Genomic DNA, 16,545 nt, shown 5'->3' on the forward strand with positions numbered 1-16,545 from the left:
CAAGACATGTGTACACGTTAGCATTCGTATGAGCACTGAGTCCCAGTCTAGCGGCCGCTGCTCGGCTGGCTGCTTAGGTGGCGCAGCTGCTGCATGGCTGGCAAACAGCGCCGCACGTAGAAGACGCGCGTAATTGCGCGGCGGCGCTTTCAATGATCGGCAAGTCACAACACTTATCCCCCCTTTGAAATTGTTGCACTGGTCTTGATGGATGTGTCCTGGAGATGGCTAACGTCCATAGGCGTTGTTTGACTCACCGTAAAGTCTCGAGGAGGAGGCTTCCTGTACGGACGGAAGTGTCCCCGATGATAACGGGTCGAGATGACAGGAGACGTAGGGGTCCAATCTGCTGGGGCCCCATGCACCAATCTGCCCGTTGCAGCAAGTCCAGTTGATATGACAGGAGACATGGGCGATGTGTCGGCGTCCGTTGGAGGAGGAGGCGAGTAGATTTGCTCTGACAGAGGATGGTCATCCGGTTCCTGCATGAGCACGTCTCCTGGTGGCGTCCGTTCTTGTGCTGGCATCGCAATGACGGTGAGAGGGCTGCGTTGTGAGTATTGAGAGATGCCAAGATCCCGAGCGTCAGGTAGAGCCAAAGGTGGTGTAGCGGCATTCGGAATAGGCGTTGCTGGCACACGAGGCCGAAGCTGGTCCGAATGACGCACTGCAACATCCGTGTCCGTCTGGATTTCATACAGGCGTCTGCCACGGTGTCTTAAGATGCGGCCCGGGCTCCATTTTCGCCGCCTGCCATATCCCCATACCCAGACGAGGTCGTCGGCGGTGAACCAGCCAAGTGAATGCACCCGCGGCCGTGAGGTGGAAGGCCGCAGAAGATGAAGTAGCGTGCGGGGCTGTCGGCCATGTAAGAGCTCAGCCGGGCTGTGGTCGCCCATGGGGGTGAAACGGTAAGACGCCAGAACCTGGAGAAGCGCATCATCAGCAGCAGAAGAAGTCAGAAGTTTCCGCATGAGCCTTAAATGTGCGGACCAGTCGTTCAGCCTCACCGTTGGATTGTGGATGGAACGGCGGGGCCGTTATGCATGTCTCGGCCGTGACGAGCACAAAAATCCGCAAATTCGGAAGAGGCAAATTGCGGACCATTATCAGTAACAAGAGTAGAGGGGAGGCCTTCCAAAGAAAAAATGCGGGCGAGAGCACTGGTGGTTGCCGCAGTGGTAGGCGACGTGCAACGGACAATGAAAGGAAAGTTAGAGTAGGCGTCAATTACGAGGAGCCAATAAGTACCTAAAAAGGGTCCCGCAAAGTCAGCATGAATGCGCTCCCAGAGCTTCTCAGGCGAAGGCCACGGTGACAAAGATGACTTCGGGGCAGCGGCCTGTGACGCACAAGGGCCGCAGGCAGCGACCATGTGTGCTATTTCAGAGTCGATGCCAGGCCAATACACACGGCGGCGCGCCAGAGATTTTGTGCGAGACACACCCCAGTGCCCTTGGTGAAGGAGGCGCAAGACCGAAGCACGCAAAAATTCAGGTACCACAACACGCGGCGAAGCATTGTCAGTGGAGAGGAGGATAACACCATCCCTAGCCGTGAGGCGGTAGCGCAAAGCGTAGTAGTTACGCAACGGATCAGAAGTCTTAGCGGACGGGCGATCTGGCCAGCCCTTCTGAATACAGCGTAAAACCTGGGAGAGGGTAGGGTCAGAACCCGTAGCAACCACCAGCCTGTCCCCAGTGACGGGGAACCCGTCCACAACCCGCTGCTTGGCAACATCCGGGTGGAAACACGAAAGTTCTTCCCTATCGAATGCGTGATCAGGACCCATGGGAAGGCGAGACAGAGCATCAGCATTTGCATGTTGAGCTGTTGGCCGGAAATTAATCTCGTAATTGAAACGAGACAAGTAAAAAGCCCAACGCTGGAGGCGGTGTGCAGCCTTGTCGGGAAGCGACGTTGATGGATGAAACAAGGAAACAAGTGGTTTGTGATCCGTAACAAGATGAAATTTTGAGCCATAGAGAAAAACACCAAACTTATGACGATCATAAATAATGGCCAAAGCGTCTTTCTTAATTTGAGAATACTTTTGTTGGGCATCCGTGAGCGTTTTGGAGGCATAAGCAATGGGTTGTTCCAAACCGTCAGAAAAATGGTGCGCAAGGACTGCACCGACCCCGTATTGAGAGGCGTCTGTGGCAAGAACAAGATGTTGGCCAGGTCGATAAGAAGCCAGGCACGGGGCCTGTTTCAGCATAGTCTTCAATTTCTGGAAAACCGCTTCTCATGACGCAGACCAGTGAAAAGGCACGTTTTTATGCAACAGGCGATGCAACAGCTGAGCCACCGAAGACGTAGATGGTAAAAACTTGTGACAGTATGCTATTTTCCCCAAGAAGGCCTGCAGTTCCTTAACAGATGTAGGGCGAGGAAGGGCATCGATCGCAGCGACAATTTGCTGAAGCAGACGAATACCATCCCGATAGAGTTGAAACACCAAGTATGTGATAGATACCTGAAAAAATTGTGATTTCTGAAGATTACACTTAAGACCGGCAGTCTATAAGACATGAAAAAGTGTGCGGAGATTTTGAAGATGTTCTTCAGTGGTGGAGCCAGTGACAACAATGTCGTCCATGTAATTGATACATCCAGGGACAGGGAGCAATAAATGTTCCAAGAATCGCTGAAAGAGAGCAGAGGCCGAAAGGCGTGTTAAGGACCAGAAACTGCCGGGAAGCAGCGTCGAGAGGAAGTTATTGATAAGCTTCTGACAGGTCAATTTTAGAAAAATACTGGCTTCTAGCAAGTTTAGTGAACAGTTCTTCAGGACGGGGCATAGGGTAAGTGTCGATGAGGCATTGGGCATTTACAGTGGCTTTGAAATCGCCACAGAGACGAATACCACCATTTGGCTTAGCAACGACAACGACAGGAGAGGACCACTCACTGGAAGTGACAGGAAGCAAGACCCCTGAAGTAGTGAGATGATCCAACTCCCATTTTACCCAATCACGAAGTGCCACAGGAATGGGCCGAGCCCGAAAAAACTTAGGCCGAGCAGTGGGTTTGAGCGTGATATGAGCTTCAAAGTCGTTTGCACGGCCTAACCCAGGAGAAAAAAGGGACGAAAATGTCGTCGACAAGGAATCCAGTTGAGCATAAGTAATAGCATCAGAGACAATATTGACAGAGTCATCTATGGAGAACCCAAAACCGCGAAAGGCATTGAAACCAAAACTATTTTCTGCGTTGCTCTGGTCGACCACAAATATGGGAACAGTACAAACGACGGATTTGTAAGATACCTCAGCATTAAACTGTCCCAAGAGAGGAATCTTCTGTTTATTGTACGTCCATAATTGCCGAGTGACAGGTGACAGGAGTGGAGAACCCAACTGAAGATACGTCTGAGAATTAATTATAGTGGCAGCAGAACCGGTATCCACTTGCATGTGAACATCTCAACCAAGGATTTGGACAGTGAGGAATAACTTCCCTGAAAGGGAAGAAGTGCAATTGACAGACAACACAGAATCAGAATCATGTATGAACATCATGTAGGAAACTTCCTGGCAGATTAAAACTGTGTGCCCGACCGAGACTCGAACTCGGGACCTTTGCCTTTCGCGGGCAAGTGCTCTACCAACTGAGCTACCGAAGCACGACTCACGCCCGGTACTCACAGCTTTACTTCTGCCAGTACCTCGTCTCCTACCTTCCAAACTTTACAGAAGCTCTCCTGCGAACCTTGCAGAACTAGCACTCCTGAAAGAAAGGATGCTTCGGTAGCTCAGTTGGTAGAGCACTTGCCCGCGAAAGGCAAAGGTCCCGAGTTCGAGTCTCGGTCGGGCACACAGTTTTAATCTGCCAGGAAGTTTCATATCAGCGCACACTCCGCTGCAGAGTGAAAATCTCATTCTGGAAACATCCCCTAGGCTGTGGCTAAGCCATGTCTCCGCAATATCCTTTCTTTCAGGAGTGCTAGTTCTGCAAGGTTCGCAGGAGAGCTTCTGTAAAGTTTGGAAGGTAGGAGACGAGATACTGGCAGAAGTAAAGCTGTGAGTACCGGGCGTGAGTCGTGCTTGGGTAGCTCAGTTGGTAGAGCACTTGCCCGCGAAAGACAAAGGTCCTGAGTTCGAGTCTCGGTCGGGCACACAGTTTTAATCTGCCAGGAAGTTTCATATCGGCGCACACTCAACTGCAGAGTGAAAATCTCATTCTGGAAATATCATGTATGCGGTCGGATTTGCAAACGGAAGACACATGACCTTTCTTTTTGCAATTGTGACACACAGCCCAACGTTGGGGACAATCCTCGCGTGAATGTTTCGTAAAACACCGCGGACATGAAGGAAGTTGCTAGGGGTTGTGCTGCAGTTTCTTAGCGGGTTGTTTACGGCTAGGCCGAGGCTGCGCGTGGGAGCACACTGCGGCCACGTCAGCCGGCGGGGATGCGCCGCACGCGTCGTCAACAGCGCACAGAGGTTGTATTTCCCCGACATCACCCCACGCCTTTATTTGCGCCCCAGCGACGCGAGAAATTTCTAAAGACTGCGCAATGGAGAGAACTTCATCTAGAGTCGGATTCGCCAACTGAAGGGCACGTTGCCGAACTTCTTTGTCGGGCGTTGACCGGATAATAACATCCCGTACCATGGAATCGGCATAGGATTCTTTGTGAATGTCAGTAACAAATTGACACTTTCGACTGAGACCGTGAAGTTCAGCAGCCCAAGCGCGATAGGATTGATGTGGCTGTTTTTGACAACAATAAAAGGCAACACGAGAGGCTACCACATGAGTTTGCTTTTGAAAATAGACAGACAGAAGTGAGCACATTTCAGCAAAGGACAAAGACGCAGGATCTTTCAAAGGAGCCAATTGCGACAACAACCGATACATTTAAGGTGAAATCCAGGAAAGGAACAGAGACTTACATGGTTGTTCGCCTGTGACATGAAATGCCAAGAAGTGCTGTCTAAGACGTTTTTCATAACCAGACCAGTCTTCTGCCGTCTCGTCGTAAGGAGGAAAAGGAGGTATAGCCAACGGCGAGAAATGCCCCGCATTTGACGCCGCGACGAAATCGCGAATCGCCGCTGTTAGAAGCGTTTGCTGTTCAAGGAGATTTTGCAATAGTTGCTCGACAGTAGCCATGGAACCCTGTGGGTCAACGGTGAAAACGAAAAATCCACTGCCTTGTCGCCAGTTGTTATAATGTCAAGTTTAACACATATATTTCAGAACGACACAACACATATAAGTCACAGAGTAAGTTGACAAGCAAGACATGTGTACACGTTAGCATTCGAATGAGCACTGAGTCCCAGTCTAGCGGCCGCTGCTCGGCTGGCCGCTTAGGTGGCGCAGCTGCTGCATGGCTGGCAGACAGCGCCGCACGTAGAGGACACTCGTAATTGCTTGGCGGCACTTTGAATGATCGGCGAGTCACAACAGTTTACATATTTAACATTCGAGTCATCTATTAGGTTTTTTTTTTTTTTTTTTTTTTGCTAATAATTCAATTTTCCTGTAGCTTCCTTCATGTGGTTTCAAAGCTGCAATTTATTTTACTGCTGTATTTACCTCAGTAAGAGCCTCTGATTATCTTCTTATGTCCTGTGTTATCCATATACTACTCTTTACATGAACTTTTATTGCCTTCACTGGGTATGCAACATCAAAACAGCATTTAAAATTACATGAAAATGACTCGTGCTTTGTTCACATAATCATGTATGGAATTTTCCCTAGCTACTTTTTTTTTCTTTTTTTAGCAAGCAATTGAAAATGCTAATGTTATTATCAGCCACTTAATTATACAATTGTCATTGGTCTTATGGATATTATTAAACACAAAATTAATTGTCTTGTGGTCTGTTGCATTATTGTTCTCCACTTCACTGTCATAATCACATCTTTGTTTGCCAGTAAATATCTGCCCATTTATTGTTCCACTCCCCCGATTGCACCTGGTGGTCTCTTGTACATTTGGTTGCAGGTTATGAGATTACTAATGTAAGTACTTGATCCCTTTTAGTATTTGACTTTTGATATTGAATTTGGAGTCAATTTTGATTGAGTATGAAGTTCAGTTAAATGTACTTCCAGATTTTCTAAAAAGAACATCCAAGACACCAGCCTCTATGTCTACATACATAGTCTGCAAGCTGCTAAATAATGATTGGCAGAGGGTACTTTCTGTCAGTATTATTGGTCTTCTGTCTTATTCCAGTCAATACTGAATCAGGAAAAATGGCTGCTTATAGGCATTTGCACATTCCCTAATCTCTCTCTTCCTGTTCTCGTAATTTCTGTACAAAGTATACTATAATGATAGCATGATAGTCGCAAGGGTTATGTAAATTTGCCACAGCATTTCACAAGAACTAAGTCGTCTTTCTTCCAATAGTTCCTGTTTAAGTTCTCCAAGCGCTTTTGTATGGGCTACACAGAATTGCTACAATCCTAATTGTGTGTCTTTGAATTCATTTGATTTTCATTGCTATACTTACTTGATAAGGACTCCAAATACTGGAACAATACTCTATAGTTTGTAGCACTAGCATCTTGTATGTGATGTTCCTTACAGATACATTTTACTTACTGGGAACCCTTTTTCCTCAATGTTATGGGCGTTATCTTGCATTTATCTACATTGAAAGAGAACTGTCATTCGTTACATCAAGTGGAACGTGTGTTCAAGTTGTTCTGCATTTTGTTACATTTCTCCAGTGATGATAATTTCCTGTAGGCAACAGCAGTGTCATTATCAGCAGTAAGTTTTGGGGGGGGGGGTGATCTTTCTGAATAGAACGTTAGCCATGCATACTACAACCATTTATGTTGAGTTGATGAGGAAGGTCCAGGAATCTGGTTACTGATCTCTCACACCACGGTGTTGATTGGATCCATTTTTTGTAGCTTGGTAAGAGCATGTACAAGGAAGTATCATAGAAAAGTTTAGTAACTCTTTTTTGGTGTCATTGTACAAAGGCTTCTGCCTTCATTGTAGGGTGTCATCAGGACTCACTCTCAGATAAAGTAAACTGCATTATTTACCACAGACAGTATGACTGCCAGTGTAGCCCTAAATATGTAGTGATTGCAGAGACCACAGTATTTCTAGTCACATTTGGAAACATAATGCCAGAGCAATATAAGCCTCCAGTCCGATAAAATCACAAATAATCATTTATAGAAATGCAATTCTGCAATGAACAAAAAATCTGAGTTCCAAATCTCTGGAGGGACATGCGCCCTCTGTTGCCTCCCCTTATGGCAAACAATTTTATATGCAGGGCATCCACAGCTGCTGATGGTCATGATGAATTACACCACCACTGGTAGGTGGTAAAACTTGGTTTTAATTTACCACACTACTGGTTTCACACCTTACATCTGCATCTTCAGGTGCAACATATATATTTAATTATTGGGATATAATTATGAACTGTATTGCAAATTTGTGCTATTATATAAAGATTATTTGAAGACTTATACTCACAAAAATTATTACATTAATTCATCACAGGTGCACCCAACATTCTAACGAAGGCTGCTTGGGAAGGTGGTCCAGGTAATATTCTCTACCAATGTTGCTGTGTCTATAAGAAAAAGAAGCAGTGCTGAAGCCTATAACTGATTTCAAAGATAAAGCTCAAACATAGTTATCAATGGAAACAGTTTTGTACGGTTAACTGTATTGTAAAGGAGTGACCTGGCATTTTTAGTCACATGTACATTGTGATAAGCATCCACATGATAGTTATTGTTTACCTGGGCAATCAGTGTTTCCTGGTGGAGTGAAGGCAGGGCCTATTCTTGCAAGCTGTGCTTTCCGTGTCTAGTTTGAGATAGTAAGAAAGCAATCTGGTTAGTTTATTCTGCTTTGTACCTATGGTCTTGCACTACTTCCACCGTTAACTATGTTTGAGCTATATCTTTGAAATAGGTTTTAGCCTTCAGCACTGTTTCTTTTTCTTACAGATTCTTGCATGTGCATTGAATGACCAGTATAGCAGTTCGATCTACCCAACATCATTAGTAGAGGATATTATATAAATCTTCCCAAGTAGCTTCTCGTTGACTTTTTTTTTTTATGTTGACAATATTTTCTGAATTCCAATGCCTTGACTTACACTTAAAGTAGTAAAGGAGTTTTGCTATCTGGGGAGCAAAATAACTGATGATGGTCGAAGTAGAGAGGATATAAAATGTAGACTGGCAATGGCAAGGAAAGCGTTTCTGAAGAAGAGAAATTTGTTAACATCGAGTATAGATTTAAGTGTCAGGAAGTCGTTTTTGAAAGTATTTGTATGGAGTGTAGCCATGTATGGAAGTGAAACATGGACAATAATTAGTTTGGACAAGAAGAGAATAGAAGCTTTCGAAATGTGGTGCTGCAGAAAAATGCTGAAGATTAGATGGGTAGATCATATAACTAATGAGGAGGTATTGAATAGGATTGGGGAGAAGAGGAGTTTGTGGCACAACTTGACAAGAAGAAGGGATCTGTTGGTAGGACATGTTCTGAGACATCAAGGGATCACCAATTTAGTATTAGAGGGCACCGCGGAGGGTAAAAATCGTAGAGGGAGACCAAGAGATGTATACACTAAACAGATACATAAGGATGTAGGTTGCAGTAGGTACTTGGAGATGAAGAAGCTTGCACAGGATAAAGTAGCATGGGGAGAGATGAAGAAGCTTGCACAGGATAGAGTAGCATGGGGAGCTGCATCAAGCCAGTCTCAGGACTGAAGACGACAACAACAACAATGCCTTGACTAAGGCTATTGGGTTCATCTGAGATGCATTAATGTAAAAATGGTTGTGAGTGTAAGTCTTCAAATAATGATAATAACACAAATCTGCAGTACAGTTATAATTATATTTGAGTTCTTAAATATGTAGGGTGCACCAGAGTATATGGCTGTAAGTTGTGAAACTGGTAGCGTGGTCAATTAAAAGCAAGGTTTTACCAGTAGTCAATGTTGTTTTTGTTCATGACTTCCCTTAAGGACATTTATAACAGTGTGTGGTGAATAAGTCTTAGAAAGTGACAAAGTGCAATAAATTTTACTGCTAAGCAACAGCACCACATTTAATTGTTGCACTCACCCCCCACCCCCCATGGCAGTACCTCAAACAAAACTTTAACCCTAATCCTCTTCTCCACCTGCGTATTGAATACACAGAATTTTACGAGAAAAATATTTTCGCACTATCAACCGGACTGGAATGTGAAAGTGCTTATTTTGAATCTTACAGGTGATTTTTAGTGATCACAACATGAAATTTTCATATTTCTTGGAATTCACCAAAGAACTGTGTTGGTCCATCTACCATCCATTTACGTGGATACAAATTCATCCTACATTCATTTCATTCTCATTACAGCTATGATTACATCTGTCACAAACAGGCTCTTCCTTGTTCATTTGTTGGATTTTTTAAAATGTTCTAGCAATTCTCAAAATTCATATCTTCACTGCTCGCTGAGCAGCCCTCTGTTTCTGATCAGTCTTTGTTTTAAAAGTCCATGTCTCATTCCTGCATGACGAAACAAGTAATAAACATTAATCGTAAACTTTCCTTTTTAGACCATTGGAATATTCATTTTGAAAATGTAATTAACTCTGTGATGATTGAGTGAAAAATATCCCAGGTGTTGGTATTGATAAGAATCATTTCACGGGGAACAAATATGGATGGACTGCTTACCAACCCACACTACTGACTGTCATGTGAATGAGAGTCTGCTACTCCATGGACCAAATGTATTGCAGGTGACGCAAAGACTGACTGCCAAATGGTAAAATTGACTAGGGACTTGATTCTGCTGTCGCATGATCAGTATGCAAACCGATTGTATTGATCCCAGCATCTGAGATTCAGACTGAGACTGCAGCTATCATCTCGCAAAAATTGATAGATTTACCAATAGAGGGGTTCTCAAAGGCCATACTGATTTGTGAATCCATGTAACAGTTTTTCGGCCCAGGTAAAAGACTATTGGGAATGTTGGAAAGATATAACTCTGGCCGTGACTTTAGGCTACTACAGTCTGCTGAAAATTATTTTAGGATTGACACTTTGGCAGGATAACATGCTGGTGCGGAGCAGTCTTGCACGTAACTCCGTGTAATTTTACGTTTCAGTCAACACTCAAACTATTCAGTGTGCAAAGATGGAACTGACATCAGTGTCTGGAAGAGCTGCACTGTGTTTTCTATTTCATTTTAATTGTGGCTACAAATTTTAACACAATATGCAGCAGTATTACAAATATGCATTTCCTGGTAACTACAAAATTTTGAATTGTGCGGAAACTTTTTTGGTATTTAATTTAGATAAACACATTACATGAATGAAATTGGAAGAATACAACTTATTTTCATCTGTCTCAAGCCAGAATTCTCTTAAAGATCTGAATATAAGATAAATTGAGTTAATGATGCTACACTCCCATGTCAAAACTTGAGCATTCCACCTGTTTGGTTTGATGAAGAAAAACGGTGTGTTAGGTTTATAACTAATCTGTTATTACATTTTCTGACCATACTTTATAATTATTTGTATCAAAACAGGAAACTTATTAGTTTGGAAGAAAGAAGAATAGTGATAACAAAATACACTACCTCAGTATTTGAGCAGTTATGATGCAGACAATGAGAACAATTTTTTTATATGGTCAAGATTAAGTTCCTAATAGGAATTTCATCCTCACTCAGTTTCAGATAACAATCTTCTGAGTAATAATTGAAACTTACAATTTCTTCTATACAAGAACTTACACTGTGCACGCCTAATATTCATCGAAATCCACTTGGGCATTTTTGTGTGATGGAAATCGGGAAAAGGGAAGGGCGCATTGACACCCTAGTAATGTTACGTTGCTGTGATCCACACTGTCACTGTTGTCATTTGATTATTGTTGTTATTTAATTGTGTGTCATTTGCTACAATGATTTTTTTAAATACCTCCATTCCATCGGTTATTTTCTGTGATATGCTGCATATTATTGACAGTCTTTAGAGATCACTTCCCCATCAATTTTGTAACTGAGTACTTCAATTGCAGACAGCTCTTTCTTTTTTTAAGCAATCGCTGCTACAACATAACCTTTAATTACGGTCTGTATTAGCTGTGCTTGGTTGAAATGGGAATGAAAAAATGACAGCCTAGTGACTGTATGCCCGTATGTTTTTACCAGCTTGTCGATTTTGTGTGAGGTAACCATGGTTTATAAAGAGATATTAGATCCATAAGATTCACCATTTTGAAGTTATCACTTACTTCAATGCTGAAGCAAGTCATCTCTCCCTTTCAGTTTGCCTTGGTAGGCATCTTGCCAGCAACAATAGAATGTTTGGGAGAAATATCAAGATGATGTAGGAATGTAACAAGTACCTTGTAAGGCAGTGCCCTGGCCAAGAGAACAATGCTGAACATTTCCACTGAATGACATTCGACAAGCTTGCTTCTGACATTGTTTAGTATTACATGTTAAACAATGGTAATGAGAAATAAAGTATTAACTCAGCAACTGTGAAATGTAGAAACAAACAAAAACTTGGTGCCCATAAATGATCTCACAGGACAGTAACCCACTTGAAACTGCAGCATAGCGCAAGCAGGAAGCGTTAAAGTGGTGGAGCTGAACATTGGTAATTTGTAATGTTTGTTTGTCTATCCTGAAGCAATTTTGAGCACCATCTAGGCATGTTCAGCTACTTTTGTCTTGGCATCTTCCTACATAGAGTTTTGCTAAATAGCTGATAACGTGGACTTTAGAGATACAACTGCTTCTAATACTTTCTATTTAGGGACAGTGAAGTGCAGAACGCTAGGATCCATAGACAGGTTAGTGGAGTCAGAATAACAATTTAAGTAACGTCAAATATTGGAAGTGTGTGAGGTTTCTCAATGTAGTAACACTGTGTTTTATAATTTGTTTTAAACCTTATGTGAGTACATGTAGTACAATGATGTACATTATCTGTATTACTTGCTGCTGAAAACAAATAATTTTAAGAACTCCGTGAGTGTGTTGTAATTTATGTGTTTTCAGTTTAGTATGTAATCATGAGCACATGATACACGTTTAATATGCAAATTTAAATTTTTTTTTCTTCTTATTTGCAGGAACTTACAATTGAGGAGCGGAATGAGAGGTTTCCTTTGCCACTGCAAGAAAGGTTCAGCATTCTCCTCTTCTCTCCTGTTTCCTGGGAGGTAAATTCTCTTGCTAATAACTGTTAAACATTCATTATCTAATTTAAATATTAGATATGAAAATGGAATAAATGAAGTGCACACAAATTTAGTACATGAGGAAAAGAATGGTTGGAATACTACAAAGAATTATAAACAAGTCTATAAGAAGGCAATGATAATAAGCATGGGTGCAACAGGATTTACTGTTAAGACCCGCTGATACTGCTGAAAACTCTGTGAATGATAATGAAACCCCAGGTCATGGTTTCAGAAGAGTGCATTTATGTAGTGTCAGTGTTTTCATATTGAAGCAATTAATTCAGACGTATTGAAAGTTAAGTTTAGAAGCCCGTGTTTTATTTATTTACTACACAAAAGCATTAGACAAAGTTCATATTTACTAGCTTTCGGATATAATGAAAGAGGAGGGCTATTCACATAATTTAATATAAGTAGTAAGGGTATTATTTACATTTCTTACAATCTCAGATGCAACTAAGGGGTGAGACATAGCTGCCCCTTGTCACAGACAGATTTTGGACTTCATGGTCTGTCCTGAAGATGATATCTTGTATGCATCTAAAAACATATTGGGAAATAACAGGAGGGGGAAGGAAAGATTAGCAGAGCACCTTACAGAGAGTGTAAGGGGGTCCACAAGCGTACAAGACAAAATTCCTGTGATTAATGGAATGGAAGGAGCACATTTTGTAGGTTCAAGCCAGGTTACAGACATAGAGTATTGAAAGAAATTAGAGCAGTACAAGATCATAATTTTTGTAACAGTTCCCAGAAAAGGAAAAAGTGTTTGATCAGAACATTAGAGGGCTGGAAAACAAGATAGATGAGCTTATTGTATGCTTAGATGATGTGGAAAATTCTGAAGGGGTAGATGTTCTGTGCCTCTCTGAACACCATGTAACCACAAATATGGAGAAGTTAAATATCAGGGATTATAGACTTCCATCATTTGCACGTAGAGTTAACAAGGAAAAAGGAGGAGTTGCAACATGTGCAAAAGTTAGACACAGCATCAAAACTATTGAAACAAACAGATTTTTTGTTGATCAGAACCTATAGGCATGTGCTTTTGAGTTGTTATTGCAGAATACTTCTCTGACAATTGTTACAGTCTACAGATCCCCTCTAGGAAGCTTTCAGTTATTTATAAGAAATGTAGAAGCATTATTGAACTACCTGTCAGACAGGAAAAAACAGCTAGTAGTTTGTGGATATTTCAGTGTAGATTTCTTAAAAGGTATAGACAGGAAAATGCACTAGAATTAATATTTGGGTGTTTCAATCTAATTTAAGAACTCAGTTTTCCAACTTGTGTGCAGCAAAATAGTAGGGTACTGATTGATAACATTTTTATAGACAATGCTCAGGTTGAAACAATTCGTGTGTACCCAATTGCTAATGGTCTATCTGATCATGATGCACAATTAATGGAAATAAAGAGGATGGCAGTTTACGACCTGGATGCAAGTTCATGTAAACTAATGAGGCTTATTAATGAGAACAGGATACAGTGTTTTAATAAGAGTAAGCTATAAGGGTTGGTACGGGATGAGGCGTTTGTAGAAAGAGATACAGTTGTCAAATTCAATTTATTCCGTAGTAAATTTGTGTCAGTATTTGAAAGTTGCTTTCCTAAAGTATTATCCAAAAGAACCATCAAGAAAGTAAGTCATGGCTAATGAAGGGAATTAAAATCTCATGGAAGAGGAAGTGGGAAATTTATTTAAAGGCCAGAGTAAGTCAAGAACAGACATTACTTGCATACTACAAAAATGCTGTAGTATTTTAAGGAAAGTCATTAAAATGTCCAGAAGTATACATGTCCTGACAGGAATAAATAATGCAATTAATACGATTAAAACTATATGAGACATTGACAAACGGAAGACAGGACAGTCAGTCAGTGTACAAGATTCTGTAACAATTAAAATAAATGACCTAGTAAAGAGGAGATCAAAGAGATCAACAACCACCTTAAGAATAATAAGGCAAATAATGAAACTCCAGATGTACTAGTCCAACTTTTTGAGGAGATCTGGAGAACTGGTATGATACCAACTGAATGGCAGTCAGCTTTAATCCATCCTCTACACAAAAAAGGCGATAAAAAGAGTGTCAATAACTATATGGGCATCTCATTAGTATCTGTTTCATATAACATTCTCTCCAAAGCGATACAGAACAGAATAGAAGGTCATCTTGACCAACTGATTGGGGAATATCAAGCTGGTTTCCAAAAGGGCCTTTCTTGTGCAGAACCTGAAGAATATCATCAGGTACAAAAAAACTTGAGGAAATAACTGTATGGTCATGTTTGTTGATTTTCAGACGGCATATGACTCCATCGACAGACAGGCATTAATGAGTATTTTGGAAGAGTTTGGGTGGATGATACCTCAACAAAGCTCATCAAACAAACTCTTACTAACACAGTGTCAAAAATAAAATTTATGGGTGAGATATCAAAACCCTTTACAATCAGAATGGGCGTAAGACAAGGAGATGGACTATCCCTACTCCTTTTCAACTGCGTCTAGGGAAAGATCATTCGAGAGTGGAGAAAGTTGTTAGCCCAAGAAGAAACAAATGAAGAGTAGTTCAGACTTGGTCCTAAAAACAAAGGGGTTTACATTGACCTACCCATTTTTGCTAACAACATAGAGTCAGCAGTCAACAAGATCAATAGACTGTCAGAAATTGCTGTAAAAGTTGGTACTCCAGATCTCTAGTCAAAAGACAAAATATATGACGAACATCTGTGATGGACCTGAATGGATGATTAACAATCTGGGAAAAATTGGAGGAGTTAAGAATTTCAGTTATCTCGTGAAGTCATCCAAGAGAATGAATTAGGAGAAGAAGCAATTAATGTCAGGATGGGCAAGATAGACCAAGCATACCCACTGGCAAAGAGTACCTATAACAGAAAGTCTATGAGTATGGGGGCCAAGTTCCGACATTATAATACAGTTGTAAAACCTGAGGGCTTATATGCATCTGAAACTTTGACCATGAATAGACAAGGTCAAGCTGAGTGGCTGTAAAAGCTAGTGTGTAGGATATTGAGGAAAATCTTAGGTAATGATGATGGCAGGAAAATCCTTGACCTCACCAGGAATCGAACCCGGGACCCCGTGCGAGGGAAGTGAAACGCTACGGCAAGACGACGAGCAGTGGACCCCTACGTAATAGATGGTTTGATGGACAATGGCATATGAGAGAAAATGAGGACTTGTACAGCAAGGCAGAACCCATCACAGCATCCATTAAGAAGAGATGATTATTATTTTACAGTCACCTCATGAGGATGGATGGTGATCAAGTAAAAAATAATTTAGTTTCATCCGATCGAAGAAAACAAGTCCAATATGGTTCGAAGAATGTGAAAAGGATCTTAGGCAGATTGGTATCTCAGAGAGAGAAATTCGTGACCGGAACAAATTTAGAAGATTGGTTAACAACTACCAAGGTTTTAAAATGGCATCAGCGTCCAAAGACAAAGAGGACCATTATCCGAAGAGTATAAACAGGCACTTCTTGGTGGGCTCAGAAGATACTGACAGGAAGTCAAAGCTGGAACAAGGACAAGACCTGGACACTAGAATGAAATTGGTTGTTACCACGCAGTCCATAGAGGCTCAGCTCGATAAAATAATTCACAAGTTGCAAGTACTTTTAACAATTACTTTCTGATAACGTTAGTAAATATAGGATTAAATGGTTCATTTGAAGAAGCAAGAGAGTATATTAAAATGTCATTCCACAAAGCTTTAAGCAACTAGAAGTAGCTCCAACTTACTTCACGGAAACTAATACAGTTATAAAAATTCTAAAACACAAAAGCACTTGGGGTTTACTATTTCAAACAGAATTTTGAAAAATTGTTCCAACTAAACAAGTAATGTCCTTAGTGATTTATGCAATTGTTAAACCACTTAATAACAAAGATGACAAGACACATTAAACAATTATGATTTAGATCAATTTAAAATAAGCTAATTTTGTACACATATATTTACAGATTACTAGTTAGAGGCAATCATTAGATTTACTCCTGGTATACAATAGCGTGTGGGTTTTTTTTTTTTTTTTTTTTTTTAACTCGAGTAGTATTTTTGGAGTTTGAAAATTGTGTTCATATTCTGTGCATTTGTTCCCCAAAAAGAAATGCCATAGCTAAGAATTGAGTGTTCATATGAATAATTTGTAACTAAAAGACACTGCATGTTACACACTGATGATAGGATTGTAAGGGCGTAACATGCCGATGACATTCCATTTGCAAGTACCTTGGTGTGTTCCCACCACTTCAACTGAGAATCAGTATTCATTCC

At 41.2% G+C, this 16,545-nt stretch overlaps 1 protein-coding gene across 3 annotated transcripts in view; it reads left to right on the forward strand.

Annotated features, from left to right (window-relative positions):
• The window catches only part of LOC126236473 (cleavage and polyadenylation specificity factor subunit 1), a 328,004-nt gene that overhangs the window by 260,577 nt on the left and 50,882 nt on the right, over nucleotides 1-16,545 (forward strand). For all 3 annotated transcript variants that reach the window (XM_049945805.1, XM_049945806.1, XM_049945807.1), the window contains one exon: nucleotides 12,119-12,208. In XM_049945805.1, the coding sequence (XP_049801762.1) occupies nucleotides 12,119-12,208 (90 nt within the window). The remainder of the gene's footprint in view (nucleotides 1-12,118; nucleotides 12,209-16,545) is intronic.

Source organism: Schistocerca nitens, chromosome 2 (assembly GCF_023898315.1).
Source record: "Schistocerca nitens isolate TAMUIC-IGC-003100 chromosome 2, iqSchNite1.1, whole genome shotgun sequence".
NCBI lineage: Eukaryota > Metazoa > Arthropoda > Insecta > Orthoptera > Acrididae > Schistocerca > Schistocerca nitens.